Genomic DNA, 16,737 nt, shown 5'->3' on the forward strand with positions numbered 1-16,737 from the left:
TTTCATCCACATCTGGAAGCTACTTATTTATTCACTTGCTTAATAAGCTGAAACTCCTAGGTGCCCTTTGTAGTAAAATTAAATTTCAGTTGCTTTCAATTACTTGTTGTGGTAATTATCCTTATAATTGGATCACAGTTCTAAATGGCCTACATAAGCCAAGTCAAATATATATTTATTTTATCTCTTTGTGTGTCTTCAGTTAACTGTCTTCATAGTCACTGAATAGTTAATTAGCCTCACTAAGATAAAAGAACTATTTTAGACTCAAACCAGGCGAGATACATTATTACTATTAAAACAAAGAATACTAAGTCATTAAATTTTGAATTTTTAATAACACTTCAGAATAAGAATCAAAATTCACGGAGTATATATTTTCAGTTACAAACATTAGTTCTCAAAACAGAGTATGAAATCCCTAAAAGGAAATGGAAATAAACTTTGTATTAATGCCATTTTACATTACTTTTCAGTAATTTTGTATTTTCAGGAAAGGGCATTTGAATTTTATAATTAATAATTTTTTTCCAGATTTTTAAATATGATAATTTATTTTCTCACTTAAAAACCAGAAATTCTGTAACATCTAAATCATGCCATATGGACGTCAGAAAAATAAGTGAAATCTGTGAAAGAATAGCTTATGACTTGAACTGTGATAATTGTACAATAAATTAGATTAAGAAATAGTTAAGACCCCTTGGAAAAGTCTTACATACAATCTAAGTCTCATTACCTATGCAGACTATTTTTAAGTTTCCCAAAGCAGAAGGCAGAGAGAAAAAAGTTTCACTATAAACAAATTCTTTGATCATTTTAAGAGATCAATTGGTGTGCACATCATAAAAAAATAAATTCTAGACTAAGATAGTTAAAATTGAACAAAGCAGTATTTATATTCCCCGTTAAGTCCCTAAATGTATTCCTTCTTCTAGAATGTTATGCCAGAAGATGAATCATCCTGACGTCTTTACGCCTTATTGGCTTTCCAGTTGTGCAGACATTTGTATTCAGTGTTGTCCTTCTTAAGAACTTTAAGAGCATTGTTCAAAGAATAAAAGGTCTTTACCTTGTCTGTTGCAATCTCTTCAAGAACTCCACATACTTAACATTTTCTAAACCAACCTTGTTTTCCAGAGCAGCAAATTGCTTATCAGCAAATTTCAGTGTAAGCTGTCCAAATACTAATAAACAAGGCAATTTAACATTGAGCCATTCAAAGAGCATTTATTATCCAAGTTTGTATTTATTACCCAAGGTTATGTTAAAAACAAACTTAAACAAGCCAAGCTTCCTGCCGCAGAACAAACTCAAAACCTAGGAAATATATGAAACTTAGGGTAGTGCTAACCTCAGATTTATTCAATTAGGAACTGTTTGTGGCCCGTTTTGGGTACATAAATGCTACAGTAAAGACCAGATTATGTTTGTATGCTTACGATTCTTACATTCTGCTGTGTTCTTTTGGAACAGGGGAAGTGTTACTTTCAGGGAGAAGTAGGGCCGTAAAACCCGCACCTGGGAAGCCTTTCTGTTTGATGTGGAAGCAGGCTCGCTCACCTTGCTTAGAGTGTAACCTCAGAGCACGGTGGTTTCAGATTTCTAAGGGCATCTTCTCCCATGCTGCCTGTGCCCCACCTCCTAGCCCTCCTAATTAGATGGAACCTGGTGGGGTTTACTGGGACCTCCTTTGTTTACTCCTCAGAAAAATGTACAGCTTTCTTAAGAAAGATTACTGTGAGGCTGCCCAGCGTTCATTCCTTCATGCCAGTTCCACATCTAGTAATAATTTCTCAGAATTTGTGATATGTGTGTTCCTGGCAACCTTCTCTCAGTTGCCATCTGTGGGCAGATGGAACCGTGCTAAAATCTTATTTCTCTCTGGTACAAAGTAATACCACTCGTAATTTGGGAATTTCAGTGTGCCTTATAATTCTGCTAGTCATCACAACTTATTTTCAATTACTCCAAACCTTATGAAGTGGAAAAAGCGAAGAAAGGAACATAAACCATCTGACTAAGGCGGTGCGACATATTGTCATTTGCAGGGATGTAGCTGGAAAAACCTGACAGTGTTGAGTTTGCTTTCAGCCACCCTAGAGAGGGGGGAGAGGTTGACTGTATACAAAAGAACTCAGCCATCTGACAGATGTTTCCAGAGGGCATGTGAAAGAGGGGTGGTCTTCCATCAGGTACATGTGGGAGGCAGCTTTTGGTTTCAGGCCTGTGAGTAAAGGGTCTCTGATTAAAGGAAGGAATGGCCAAGGAAGGAACAAAAGTTTTGGCAGTTTTTCAAAAGGGTGGTTTTGGCCACACAATCCCATTTTTCAACCTGTTAGAAATCAGCACTTTAAAAAGACTTCTCACAGCTGCTGCTAAGCTAGATGCCTGCTGACCAGGCAGAATTTCTAAGCGATTCTCTGATTTAGGCTAAGTATGCAGCATCCTGAGCGTGAGTGAAGTCTTACTCAGATTTTTATCCTTAGTAAGATGGAATTAGGCATAGTTGGGAATAAAATTTAGTGTTCAGCCAAAAGTCAATATCCAGCTAGTTGGAGAAAGAAAAGTGCCAACATCCTCTGGTAGAGGCTTCTCTATTTTTGGCACTCCAGGTGTGGTACAATACCACTGCCACAGCGAGGGTGGCCTGGGAGGCCCATCTCTTCCCATAGCGGTGAAGAGGAGGCACTACCTGGGCTGTCTCCCAGCCAGCAGTATCAGCCTCACCTGGGAACTTGCTAGAAACAAATTCCTGGCCTCTTCTCCAGACCTGAATCCGGAACTCTGTGGGTGGAGCCCAGCAATCGGTGTTTTGAGAAGTCCACTAGGTGATTCCAATGCACCCTAAGACCTGAGGACCACTGCTCCACGGTGTCAAGTAAGAACCTTAACTGCCCATTTATTTTAGGTAGATTTGCTAATGGGTCCTCTCTAGGAATGATGGCAGGCAGAAAGCACTTTGCCAGATCATTTGATAGACATGAAATCCAGTTCGAAGTGTGTAAGAATGGTCACGGTGAAGGAAACTTAGCGGTTCCAATGCCCAGAACTGCCTCCAGCTCAGACATCCTGTGTTTTGCTGCTTTCTCTTGGAGTTTTCTTAGCTGCAGAGTAGTCTGGGAATCTGAATTTAATCCTTTGTCATGACTGCCTCAGAGTCGAGGAAGGTTGGAATGTCCCCAGGGTCATCCTTTGTGCATGTAATAATCTGGCCAAGGTGTGTGTCAGCGGCCCACATCCTGGTCATGTCTCCTAGAAAATCTAGTTATTGGTCCCCAGGTATGGTAAGGATCTGTCCTGCTCCGTACCTGGTCTTCTCTACCTTATTTTGTGTTGACATTTTTACATCTGAGTTGAGGTAAAGCAGAAGAGCCTGGAAACAAAACATATCTATTCTCCATGTGTGTTTTTCTTAGATTTGGCTTTAAAATCCTTAAGCTTCTGCCAGGAGAGTAATTAGCCCAGATAAGAGGCCACCTATGGCAGCTACATGTCTGCAATCAGGTACGCATGAGAGAACTATAAATTTGATTAGAGACTTACAGAGAGTTTGCAGGCCCATATCTCACTTGCAGGAGATAGGAAGTTAAAAGGAAAATTTAACAGGAAAGAGCATGGTTTTTATCTCTGTGTCACCATCCATCATTGTATTTTAGAGGTTAATGTTCAGAGATTCTTGTGAACAAGGGAGGGAATTTAAAAAGCAGAATATAAAGAAAGCCCTCTGGTGAAGGAGACTGTTTCTCTGTTCCATTCCACTGTCAGGAACAAGGTGCTTCATCTTGATGCACTACAGATGAATGCGAGAAGGAAGAGTTTTCAGTGAATATACTAAAATAAGAAGGGAAATCTAGGCACTGTTGGAAATTTTCTCTTGGCAAAGGAGCTACTGGGGCAGAAGTATTTGTTGGAGGTTCTAGGAGATAGAACTGTGTCTGGGGCACAGAGAATGCTGCTGAGGGGACCTGAGAGGCAGCATCAAAAGTCCAGATCATCTACTAAAGGGTCAAAATGGAATGGCCAGGGATGAGAGAGATGCCCGAGGCGGGGCCAGTGGGTTTGGAGAGGAGAGTGGGAGGAAGGACAGCCAGCCAATTCCCTGAAGAACTGGGACATGGGTGGAGGGCGGCAAAGTTCCATAGGACAGCAGTGGCATTTTTCTAGGGTAGAAAAGGAACTATTATACGTGTTTAGTGGCGAATTCGTGTCCCAAAACTCAAAGCTCAGTGCAAGTACCACCTATTCTGTTAACATTTCTTGAATTAATCCAGATTTTTTTCCTTATCATCTCTGACCTATGTAGGTTAGAAATGGTAGCTCGGCATATAATTTCAAGCATGCCATAGTGCATTCAGTGTGGTTCAAAGAAACATTTGATGACTGTCTACTCTTAAATTAGATACTACTTTCTTCCAGAAAGTATTCAGGGAAGATTAAAATATGTAATATATGGCATGATAACATAAAAACAGAAATATGGCTGATCATATATCTGAATGTCTTCTAGGCCAGTGCAAAAAATTAAGAATGCATTTATTTGAGTCTTCTCTCATCGTATCACATAATTCAACCAAATTGACAATACCAGAGGTCTTTAAAAAAGAAAAATGTCTCCTTATTGAGTGTTTCACTTTTATTTAAGGAAAAAGTATAAAAAAAGAAGTAGCACTCGTGACTTTCTCTATTCTCCCACTGCTTACACTGTTCAAAACTTGCTCCTCAGAATGCACATGGCAGGTGGTGGTATGTTTTACCAACCATTGTGGACTACGACTGGGCTGCTGCCCAGCCCTGGTTTTGGTTTCCTTGCTTCTTCTTACAGAGCAAGACACTGGAATCAGCTGGGTCTCAGAACACTGCCAAGCAAGCAAAGTCTGAGCCACTGCTGTGGCTGCCAATCTCCTGAATGAGCTTTTACCTCCTTTCTCTTGACTGGCCCCTCTTCCTTAAGGCTGTTTTGTAAGACATAGGGTCTTTTCAGCACCACTTACCTAACTGTCTGTCGATCACGTACGTGTGCCCGGTGCCGTGATGGGCTCTGCGACGGGCGCTGCCGTAACCCCCGAGCGCTCTTTCACTGGCACGTTCGCTGTGAAGGCTGAACCAGTGGAAGGTGACTGTGTCCTCACAAACTTAGAGATGTAATTTACTAACATTTATAACAGCCCTTCCTCTAGCCAAATCTCACTGATCGAGTGTAAAGTTAAATCTAATTCATTTATTTGAAACCCAAAACATTTACTGTCTTTATCAGCCCCACTTCTACCTGACTTCAAATACCCCGCCTTTTACGGGCACATGTTTGAGCACATGTTTCTAGCTGTGGCAGCCAGCTTTGTGCAGGTGCAATTTTTAGCATCTCACTTATTCTGGCGTCTTTTAATCTTAACTCCTGCCCTGGGATGACCAGTGAGAATCACTCAAATACTAACGTATGCGCAACTCAACAGGGCAGGGTTATCAAGGCTCAGGGACCACCCTTGCCTAGAAGTCTATGCGTAAACCTTTACCCTTACATTCTTCAAAGGGGCATATTTCATAAAGATCCCTAGAACTATTGTGGGGCTGAGCAGCAGCAGCCTGAATAGGAGCTCAATAACACAGCCTTGTACTGGCTTTCCCTTCTTTTGTGTTTCACTCCCATACCCCTCACTCCTGCCCCCCACTTCATACAGCCCCCTGCACATAAGCCTCTGTCTCACATTCTGCATTAGGGTGAATCTGGCTAAGAAATGCTTAACCCTAAATATCTGCGGTATGATTTTCACCTTTGTTCAAGGGAATGCAATTATAATATGCATAGGTATTCTGTATAAAATTCCTTAAACATAGGCTGGGTCCCAGTTTCTTTTCCTTATCTCCAAGGTGAGCTAATCACTAAAAAGAAACTTAAGAAATCTCTTTTAGAGCTTACAATGTATCAAACTCAATCTAAGCTAGGCTTCAGGGACATAAAAATATGAAAAATAAAATTCTTATCTTTAAGACACTTGGAGTGTGTTGGCAGACATCTAGACAAACAGTTAAAATACGGTAAAGTAAATACTGCAGTAAAGATTTGCTTAGGTGCTAAGACTTCTGGAAGGAAAACTTCCAAAAAAGGAGAATCTGTAATTAAAAACTAGAATTAAGCCAAATTGTAAAAGAGGAGAAAGTAAATTCTGCCATAGATAATTATATAATGACACAGAGGCTTAATCAAATATCTGCACAGAAGTGAAAGCAGTTTGGAGTTTATGGAGTGTAATATCCATAAAATATCCAGGAAGTGGAGCTGCAGAGACACGTAGGGTTGTGCGATAGAGAGACTCCAATGACTTGGCAAGGAAACCATAACTCCTTTTGTGTGTGATAAGAAGACAATAAAAATGGTAGTTCTTAAGCACTTTTGAGCCAAGGATTATTTTGAGAATCTGGTTGAAGTTATTGTCTCCCAGTACCAAAAAAAAAACAAAAAAAACCCATCCACCAAAAACATTTTATTCCATTTATTGTGAATTATTGTGATTCCCCTGAAACCTGTCTATGAGCTCTCTAAGAATACTCATTTTAAAATCTCTAGCACTAAAGTATTTAAAGCATGAGAGTAACAAAGCATGAGGATTTATTTTGAACATTCTGGTAGCCATATGGAAAAATGGATTTTTGAAAGACAAGTGTATCCTCTGTGTGAATATCAGCAAGAAAACGATATAATAATCCGAGCAAGTCAAGATGAGCAGCGCAATTATAGTAGCAGTATAAGAAGTGATGGAGTCAAGAAATCTCTTTTTTAAGAAGTGTAATTAACATGACTGGGATGGATTAGCCATGCGTAATGCAAGGCAGACTATGATGAAGATGAGTTTGCTTTGGACAAGTTGCTTTTGAGATGCTAATGGTGCATCCAAGTGAAATATCCTGCAAGAATTTGAGTACATCAATCTTGCGCTGAGAACTCAGGATAAAGATTTGAAAAACCTCAACCTACATGTAGTTAAAACCATAAGAGTCAGACGAGCTGATTCAGGGAGATGATATAGAATGGGAAAAGTGTGCCTACAAAGTACAGTTGAAAGTAAAATAAAAATAAGATCTGAAAAGTTTCCATTGTATGTGGCAGTTAGAAGGTCAGACAGTCTTAGTATAAGCAGTCACCTCAGAATGGTAGTGGCACAAACCAAATTAAAATAGGTTGAAGGGTGAATTGACACTGTGGAAGCAAAGGCATTGACAGAGAGTTAATATCTAAAATAAGGAGCTTATACAACCTAATGTCAAAAAAACAAACAACCAGATTAAAAAAAACAGGCAGAGAACTTGAATAGATTTTTTTTTTTCAAAGAAGACATACAGATGGCCAACAGGCACATGAAAAGATGCTTATCAGTAACCATCAGGGAAATGCAAATCAAAACCACAATGGGATATTACCTCACATCTGTCAGAATGGCAATTATCAAAAAGACAAAAAATAACAAGTGTTGACAAGGATGTAGAGAAAAGGGAACCCTCATGCACTGTTGGTGGGAATGTAAATTGGTATAGCCACTATGGAATACAGTATGGAGGGTCTTCAAAAAATTAAAAATAGAACTACCATGTATTCTAGCAATTTCACTCCTGAGTACAAAAACACTAACTCAAAAAGATACATGCATATGCACCTATATGTTCATTGAAGCATTATTTACAATAACCTACATTTGGAAACAACCCACGTGTCCATCAATAGATGAGTGGGTAAAGAATGAATGGAATGTTACTCAGCTCTACAAAGAATGAAATCTTTCCATTTGTGACAACATGGGTAGACCTAGAGGGCATTATGCTAAGTGAAATAAGTCAGACAGAGAAAGGCAGTTATCACACTATTTCACTTTTTGTGGAATCTAAGAACAAAGCAAAGGAACAAGTAAAACAAAACAGAAACAGAGTCATAGAAAGAACAAATTCCTGATTGCTAGAGGGGAGGGAGCATGAGGGGCTGCCAAAATAGGTGAAAGAGATTAAGGGATACAAACTTCCAGTTATAAAATAAGTAGATCCTGGGGCTGTAATGGACGGCACAGGCAGTACAGTCAGTAATATGGGAGTAACTGTGCATGATGACAGATGGTAACTAGACTTATCGTGGTGACCATTTCAGAGCATGTACAAATATCAGATCACTATGATGTACACCTGAAACCAATATGATCTCTTACATCATACTTCAATTAAAGAAAGACATTGATGGAAGAATTTTTAGGGAGCCTGGCTCAAAGAAGAATGAGCTAGAAAAAGCAACATGTAGATGTATTAGATAAATTATGGGAGGAATTTTGTTTGTTTTTTTAAGGCTGAAAGAGAAGTGAAGCTTATTTCTATGCTGTGGGAAGTGAACAGTTGAGATGAACAGAATGAGTAGTGGTGGATAAATAGATTAAGGTGCAAGAGGGAGACGAGATGATGGGATCCAGATCAGCAGCCTAATAGATGGTTTAAGCCTTAGACAGGAGACATGGCCTCTCACCCTCTGTGAATTGGAAAGGGGGTGAATAGAGGTGGGGGTGAAGACAATACCACAGGTACTGTGGGGGGGGTGGAGGAAGGTCTTTGTTCCTGATTACATAGTTTTTCTGAATGACATAGAAGAGGGGTGATATTTTTGAAGACTTTGCAAGGAATAGAAGAAAGAATAACAACCAAGAAGCCCAAGTTTGAAGTTGGAGATCTTTCATTTGTCCTCACCAATCCTAGAGTGTCATGATTTTCACCAGTGTTTTTCAGCTGCACGTGCAGAAAAAGAATGGATTAATTCAGGGCTCAGGTCTGGCTCAGTAGTGACAGAAGGATGTGGGCAATTGGGAGCTGAGGAGGCAACAAGCCCCAGCCGAGTAGGACAGGAAGGGAATCAGGAAGGGAGTAAAACCTGGGAGAAAAATTAAGGAAAATGGAGATCTATCTTTGATGGAAGAGAAACTGAGTTTGTGAAAGAGCCTAAAGGAGGTGAGTTTACTGTCAGAGAACAGAACCTGGGAGTCAGAGGTTCCTGACATGGAGCAGCTGAGTTATCTGTCCTCGGGTGAGGGAAGGTGAAATGAAAGCGAAGATCTCCAGATTCGAGATTGAGTGATTTTGGATACACACAAACACAAAAATCATTCAAGATAATCGTGACACTTGAGTTGAAGAAGAAAAATTTGAGCTGATCAAAGTCTTCACAGGCAGAATATAAAAAAAGGTTAATATTTATAATCCTGTGTTATCTGAAGCTGAGAGGTTAGAAACCCTCCTTTGGAGAGGAGGTACTATAATATTCTTAGAAGAAAAAGGAAAGCCATATTCTTAGAAGAGAAAAGGGCTTTGATTATGACAAAGGAGGAGCAAGAAACATTTTGTTTAGGGGCTAAGAATATAGAAGAGTGTTTCCTATGGAAGGGGAGTTTTAGAAAGCAAAGAGAAATGAGAGTATGAGTAAAACTCTTGTAGTGCTAAAAAAAGGTGATTTAACTTTTATTAAGACTGCATTTCCTGGACTTGCCCACACAACCCTTGTTTGCACAGTGCCTATTAACCTCTTACAGAAGTGGTGCTGTGTGGATTACAGCTCAGGAAACGTTGGCAGAGCATTCAAGGATTGCAGGGCTGAGCATTCCTCAGTGGAGCTGGTGCCAAGTCATGGTGAATTCAGCTCTTAAGGTATCTGGAGGGCACTGTTTGCACAAAGATGAGCCAGCCCCAAGGCCACCCAATTTGTTGGTTGTTTTTATGGCCATTTGTCTTTTCAACTAAATTGAGAACTTCGTGAACTCAACTACTGTTGCGATTTCTTTACATCTCCTCAACGTTTGGGTTATTATTGAGCATATTGATAAATGCTAAATAAATATTTCTTTTTATTGAAGCTTGCAATGAGCAAAAAAAGTTACAACTTAGTTTTAATTTCTTGCTTCATTCTATCTTTGTTGAAGATTTATTTTCTATTTAGTTTTTTAACCTAATGTTAAATACCCCAATGTGTTGGAGCTCATTGTCAATTTTTAATAATAATTTTTCTTATACCTTTCACTGTCTCATGTATCTATATACTTTCTCTCTTTGATAATTTTGATGAAATGGTCTTAGACAAAGAAAACCCCAAAAAGAATATTTGATGTTGCTGATTAGTGATGTACTTACCCTAATTGTTAAAAGTAAACAAATTAAAAAGAAATACCTGGGCAGATTTGAGAACTATGTAGCTAAATCAGTCACTTAAAAGTGATGGTTTTTTTTTTTAAGAGTAAAATTTTAAACTTAACTAAAAGTAAAAGATTTTTGACCAGAAAGTTTTATGACTATCAGAAAATTACTTGAGAATTATTTAATTAGCTTATATAATACAGTAAATGTAGTTTTGTGTACAGAAGATAATATAAGAGTATAAATGTATACCATATACAGAAATGTACAAAATTTATTATTATAGGAATAAAAGTAAAAATATAATGTACAATGTTTATCATTCTACAAAAAGTAAAGAGACAGTCATGTATATATGCTTGAATATGCGTAAGGCAAGTGCAAATTGTTACTGGATTCCACTGTGGCATATAAAAGCAAAGACGTAAAACAGTTGAAAATTTAAGGGCACTGATAGAAACTTCCAGTTTCTGGATTGTCTGATATACTTTCCCCCAACACTGGCAGAGTTTATTCTGCTGTTCTTAGAAGAGAGTCCCAGCGTTTATTGAGGAGCTCTCCCTCCTGTGATGGAGTGGCTTCACAGAATAACCTAAACCTAGCCGGCCTGACTGGATGCTAGTTTCACTACAGAGGTGAGGATATGGAAGCTCAGAAATCTACCATCATAAAAGTACCTACGCAATCTTCCTCTCCTGAAGGAGGCCCAGTGTCTCTGAGAATAAATCCTGGGCAGTTACACAGATTGAGACGAATCTTAACCCGCAGGCCTTTAAGCTCAGGTTTGGTTGATGGGGGAAATGTGTTTGGTAAACGTAACCATGGCAAACCTCTCATGCCCCTGGACCCAGATGCCAGGCGAGCTCGCTGTGTTCGACGCTTGCTTTTCTTCCACTCACTTCCCCATTGTGGTTTCAGTGAAAACATTTGCTTATAAACCTTCAGTCAGGCTAAGGAGAAAAGCAGGTTCTACTTAGACCAATCTTCCCATGCATACAGGAGAAAAGATGAAAGACTTTTCCTTAAAGGTTAGAAAAGCCACAAGACTCTTATGAGAGGTTTCAGTAAAGCTTTGTTTCTACCTGGAAGAAGCATGTCTGATTTTAGAGTTTAGAAGTTCCTAGTCATGTCCCCAATAGAATGTGGTTCACATATCACAATCCACCGTTCTTTGAGGTTTCAGTGACCATTTTTAATCATTTAGGCTTCAAGGAGACAGCCTGGCAGAAAGGACTGAAGAGACCTCACAAATACTTCATTCTCCAGATGAAATAATCCGAGATTCTTTGGGTAAGTTTGAAATCCAGCAATATATATTGTAATTTTAGTGGCACTTAAAGATTGAAAGAAAAACCAAACACCTTCCCCTGCACCACATCACCGCAGCTGCCAGTCAGACGGCAGCTGCCACCACTCCTCAGGCTGTGTGTGTCCTGAGGTCAGGGGCTGAGGAGAGAAGGAAGCCCCCAATGCCTGTGCCTGTCGGAGCTGTAAACGGGTCAGCTATGTGTTGGCTGCTCCCGAAGTTTTGTCATTAATTCCAGCTTGGTTTTGAAACTTACATCAGCTCCTCCCGTTCTCACTTCATGGAGCCTTTGTCTTCCCGGCAGAAATGTCAATATCGTCCTTGATTTTCCTCCTCCTCTCTCAGCCCTGTATTAAATCCATCTCAAGTCATGTCATTGTCGCTCCAGAATTACCCCTCTAAGCCATCCTCCTCTTGGTTTTCCCTGAGACTTCTTTCTCTGTACCTTTGTCCTCTTCCTCTGTCTAGTGCAACCACTCTGTAAATAGATTCTCCTTGTATTATCTCACCCCTTTTGGTTCATTATCTTTCTGAAAATAAAGCTGCTATTTCTTCTCCATTTTCTATAGGACAAAACTCAAACTCTTTGGCTTAGCATATTAAGTGCATGTCAGGGCACTTCAGAAATGTTTGCTGAGTAAATAAATGATTACATGTAATGCCACTACAATGGCACCTAAGGTATATCGCTGTTTCATCTTTCAGTGGTCTAGCAGGAAGCAGCTGGTGTATCCAATTGGGTTAATTAGAAGAGAAACCACAGGAAGCCATTTTTCTTATATCTGAATAGAGAAAGACTTCTTAAACAAGATGCAAAAATTCCTGAACAGAAAAAAAAAATCAAAAAATTCAACTGTAACGTGTTAAGAATTCTTGTTTCTCAAAAGATGCCAGAAAAATGTGAGTTGATAAACTACAGAATAGGAAAGTGTATTTGAATATATTGTCACTAATCAAAGATTAATGTTCAGAATACATAAAGTACATCCATAATTTAATAAAGATCAGCAGAAAAATAAGCAACAGATATAAATAGACATTTCACAGAAGAGGAAACACAAATGACCAGTGAACATATAAAAAATGTTTACTCTAGTAATCAAGGAAAAGCAAGTTAAGGTAACAGAGAGATGATGTTTTACAACCTTTTATTTGACATTAATTAAGAAATCTGGCAAAACCAAGTGCTGGTGAAGACAGAAACGAAAAGAAACTCATACACTACAGGTGGGGCATAAACGACTGTGGAAAATCTTGAGTAAAGCCCAGAAACTTCTCTTCTGGGTAAATGTCTTAGAGGAAACAAGTCCCATGTACCATAAAATGAAGCAAACTGTTAGTATGCTGGGCGATGGGAAAGTGGATAAATTGTAAAATCGTTACACTGTAGGAAACTGAATGTATTTCCGTATACAGGGTGGATGAAATCAGTGATGTGCTTGTAAATGTTAACTGTTTCATTGAAAAAAAATAAGCCTTGAGTTGTAGGAATTGATGTTTTCCATTATATAAATACAATTATAGAAATATGACATAATATAAATGCTGATTTCAAGCAACCGATCTGAAATGTACTTGGGTCTCCCAATCTGGTACCAGGAAGTTGCAGCCCACAAATGAATGAGTCTTAAAAGCATAATATTAATTGAACAAAAGCAAGTCATAGAATGTCATTTTTGTAAAGCTCAAAACTAGCAAATCTAAATAATGTTTTCCTTAGGAAAACATACATAAATGATACAACTGTATTTAAAGAAGGGAGTGAAAGACTCAAAATGTTTATCCTTAGAGGATGGGGGAGCAAGGAAATGGGAAATGATGGGGTTTGGGGTGTTTATCATTGTGCTTTGTAACTTAAATGTAGTATGCATTATTGCACACGTATACTTTATATATACTTTTTTATATGTCAAATATTAAAAACATTATAAATAAACATTAAAAAATAAAGTGTTGTGAGAACATAGACCAATGCCAGTGTAGAAAAATACTGAAGAAAAAAAGGCGGGGTGATGTTTACTATATACTTAAATCTCTTGGAGTACTGATGAGATGAAACACTCTCATGACAGAACTTTACCACTGACAGTGAGCATTGAGCAGTGTGTCACCAGCAACACGGGCGCCCCAGGCTGGCCACTCAGTGACACTCAGTTGGCCTTTGGAGTCAGCCTGGCTTCTCCTCACTGACATTCGTGCATATATATATACCTTTATTTAAGCCCTTCTTCTCTGACTCACAGTAAGTCTTTCTCCTTCCCTCTTCCTGTTCAGATCTGATGTCCTAAGATCATGTCAGGTCTCCCTAATGTCCACCCACACCAATGTTTTCTTCTTTTTCAGTCCCTAATTGTTTTTGAATTACTTCTTGCGTGTTCTTCTTGTCTCAATCAGACTATATGCTTCTCAAGGTTTTCTTGAGTTCTCCACTATGCCCAACATAAAATGAGACACAAAACAGGACTTATCTCACTACTGGCCCATTCTCTATACTTTTTAATTCCATCAAAACCACTCCAGTCCACCAGTCTGCAGATATATATTCTTCAGCAACCACATCTACATGGTAACTGAGTACTGTTGGGATTTAAATTTTTAGAAAACTAAACAAGGCATCAGTAATATGTTGTTGATTATAGTTACTTACGTTCACTGGGTAAAAAAGATATTCATTAAATTTAAGCTCCTTTCTTGAGCTGTTTATAGCCTGCATTCTTTACGTTCAGATATTAGTAGACCAAGCCAGCAAATTCCAAAATATGATTGTCTGGTTCAGTACATTCTTTTCCACTTATATTAGTCAAATCACTAGAGCCAAAAGTGCTAACATGATTTCTATGTCAACAGTGCGTCCACAGTGAGCTTGGCTCAACAAACAGATATTTCTATGAGCAGGTGGGATATTTGTGCTTAAAAAACCCTGTTGTGACACAAAGAGCAGAAGTAAAAATAATGACAGGAAGACATTAAATGAAGTCAAACATCATGACAGGCGCTATGATTCTCCAGGCTCCTGCCCAGTCAACCCAGAGGCAAAGTTTCCCATCCAAGTGCTGACAGATACCGTTAGATTTGAACAAAATTATTTTATCTTTCTATGCTTCACTTTCTTCTTCTCTACATTGAGGAGCTAAAATAAACTCTCTAACATTTGACAAATTTAGAGGTTCATTTCCCCCCTCTATGTGATTAAAAAAATCTCGAAGAATTCATTGCTGGTATTTTGAAAACCACTTATATAGAGAAGAAATTGCTCTGGAATAGACACAGCAAAGTACTTTCCACATAGGCAGTCACTGGTAGTAAGCAATGTACTCAGAACACGTAAAAAAAATGGAGTGTGCCCCTCCAAGCATTAAACACTGAGGTTTTATTTTCATGATATCTATTGTCCCTACTGACTTGCTAGATTGATATTCTGTCACTAGATTTGGACTGGTTAGAAGGAGTCCTTTCAACTTAGCAACTTTTAATACGGTCGATATGGGTATTCGCAAATATTCTGTCTGGTGCACTTCACAGCTGTCCCTTTACGCGGAGCCGAATGGACCTCACAATGCTGTGGATCTCACCAGTAACCAGAGAGAGTTCAGCCGAAACAGGAACAGAACAGAATGTAAAATCATCGAGAGTTACTAATACCTTCCCTTTACAGATACTCATTTTTATTAAAAAATTAATACCGTAAAGATGCTCAAGTAAATTCTGAGAGAGAGCCACAGAAAATTATCTTGCTCAACTGGTTTTGAAAGCACATAGTTGAGTGCCTGGCATATAGTATTTGGTGAGTAAATGAATGTACAAATACACAAATAAATGGATGAATGAATTGATTAATGCACATCTGCTTAAAATAAACAAACAGAATGACAATACCTCTTTAAAACCATTAACTGTTCATTGAGAGGAAGTTGAGAAGTCACTTACTGTATAGTATTTCTAACTATGAAAAACAGCAAATGCACAAGAGGGTGTTTTTTCTTCTGTATGTGAAATTATTTGCTTTGTAATGTGGAACATTCTAATATTATTTATTGTCAATATTCTACACGAATAAAATTTTTGACACAAATAAAATAGAAAAAATACCGAGTGAATGCTAAAATTACAGTAATATTTGCTTACAGTTCTGCAGAATATAAGTCTTGGAGGACTTAAATTATGTTAATTTATACAATCTAATTTAAAGAATCTATTGTCACATTTACAATGGAGCTTTAACAGATGGGGGTTCAAGTTTCCTTCATAAATGGGTTAACATTTTTAACTTGGTATAATTATCATCTATCCTGATTTATTTTTCTTCTTGAATGTAAGATTCTGAATTATCCACAATAGAAAAACCTCCATGATTTAAAAGCTATGATTATGGATTCGTGCTAAGCTTTCCATTGTCTCTCTAGAGTTGAGTAGCCATTAAGGACTAAGAGAATTTAAGGCTCTGATTTTCTTCCCAGAGCACACATTTTATGCAACAGAAAAAAAAAAAATCTGTCTCCACGTATATGTGAATCTGAAGGAAAGTCTTCTTTAAGGATGCATATGGCTCGTTAAAATATTAGTAAATATAAGAAATCAATTTTTAGTTTCCAATGGTTTAAACTACCTTCATCTTAACTGATTTTTTTATTTGACTGGAAGGTATTAAAACACAGACTATTTCTAGATGTTCCATCTATCTATCTTTATTGAAGGATTCTTCATAGCCTGTAGAAATCTGTTGCTATGATTAATTTAACTCAGCAGGCATATGGAGAGGGCTGCCATCATTTTATTCACATATTTAAAAGTCACTATTCACCCGCTTACTGATCTATTCAAGAGGATAATCACAACTTCTTGCTTAATACACGAAAATGGAAAATGTGCCACCATTTAACATGAACCCTTCTCCAAAATTCTCAGAATTTTTCATCCTGTTTAAAAGATAGAACACAAATTGGTATTTAAATAGTGTAGCCAAAAAATTTTTTTTAAAAACCAAACAATTGATGCCTAAAACAAATACAAAATTACAAGACAGAAAAAAGGACATGAAATTTCCAACACTTACCTAATATACCGAAAGAGGTGTTGCTAAGACTAAGATGACTGCAGCTTTTGCACATTCCTGACGTCACTGTGCCCTTGTAAATTAAAACTACCTAATGTTTTCCAACATTGTCTTTAAGTGAAATAAGTAACACTCTACACTCTATTTTAAATCACAAAAACTATGATTTTTCAATACCCAGTTCAGTCACTTTAAAATGCTTCTCATAATAGGTTTATATGTCAGAGAG

The 16,737-nt window shown here is 38.0% G+C and overlaps 1 protein-coding gene across 1 annotated transcript in view; it reads left to right on the forward strand.

Annotated features, from left to right (window-relative positions):
- C29H8orf34 (chromosome 29 C8orf34 homolog) overlaps positions 1–16,737 on the forward strand; it is a 238,145-nt gene that overhangs the window by 165,058 nt on the left and 56,350 nt on the right. The window contains 1 exon segment of the mRNA XM_014566909.2: positions 11,354–11,439. Within this exon segment, the coding sequence (XP_014422395.2) occupies positions 11,354–11,439 (86 nt within the window).

The sequence above is a fragment of the Camelus ferus genome, chromosome 29 (assembly GCF_009834535.1).
Source record: "Camelus ferus isolate YT-003-E chromosome 29, BCGSAC_Cfer_1.0, whole genome shotgun sequence".
Taxonomy (NCBI): Eukaryota; Metazoa; Chordata; class Mammalia; order Artiodactyla; family Camelidae; genus Camelus; species Camelus ferus.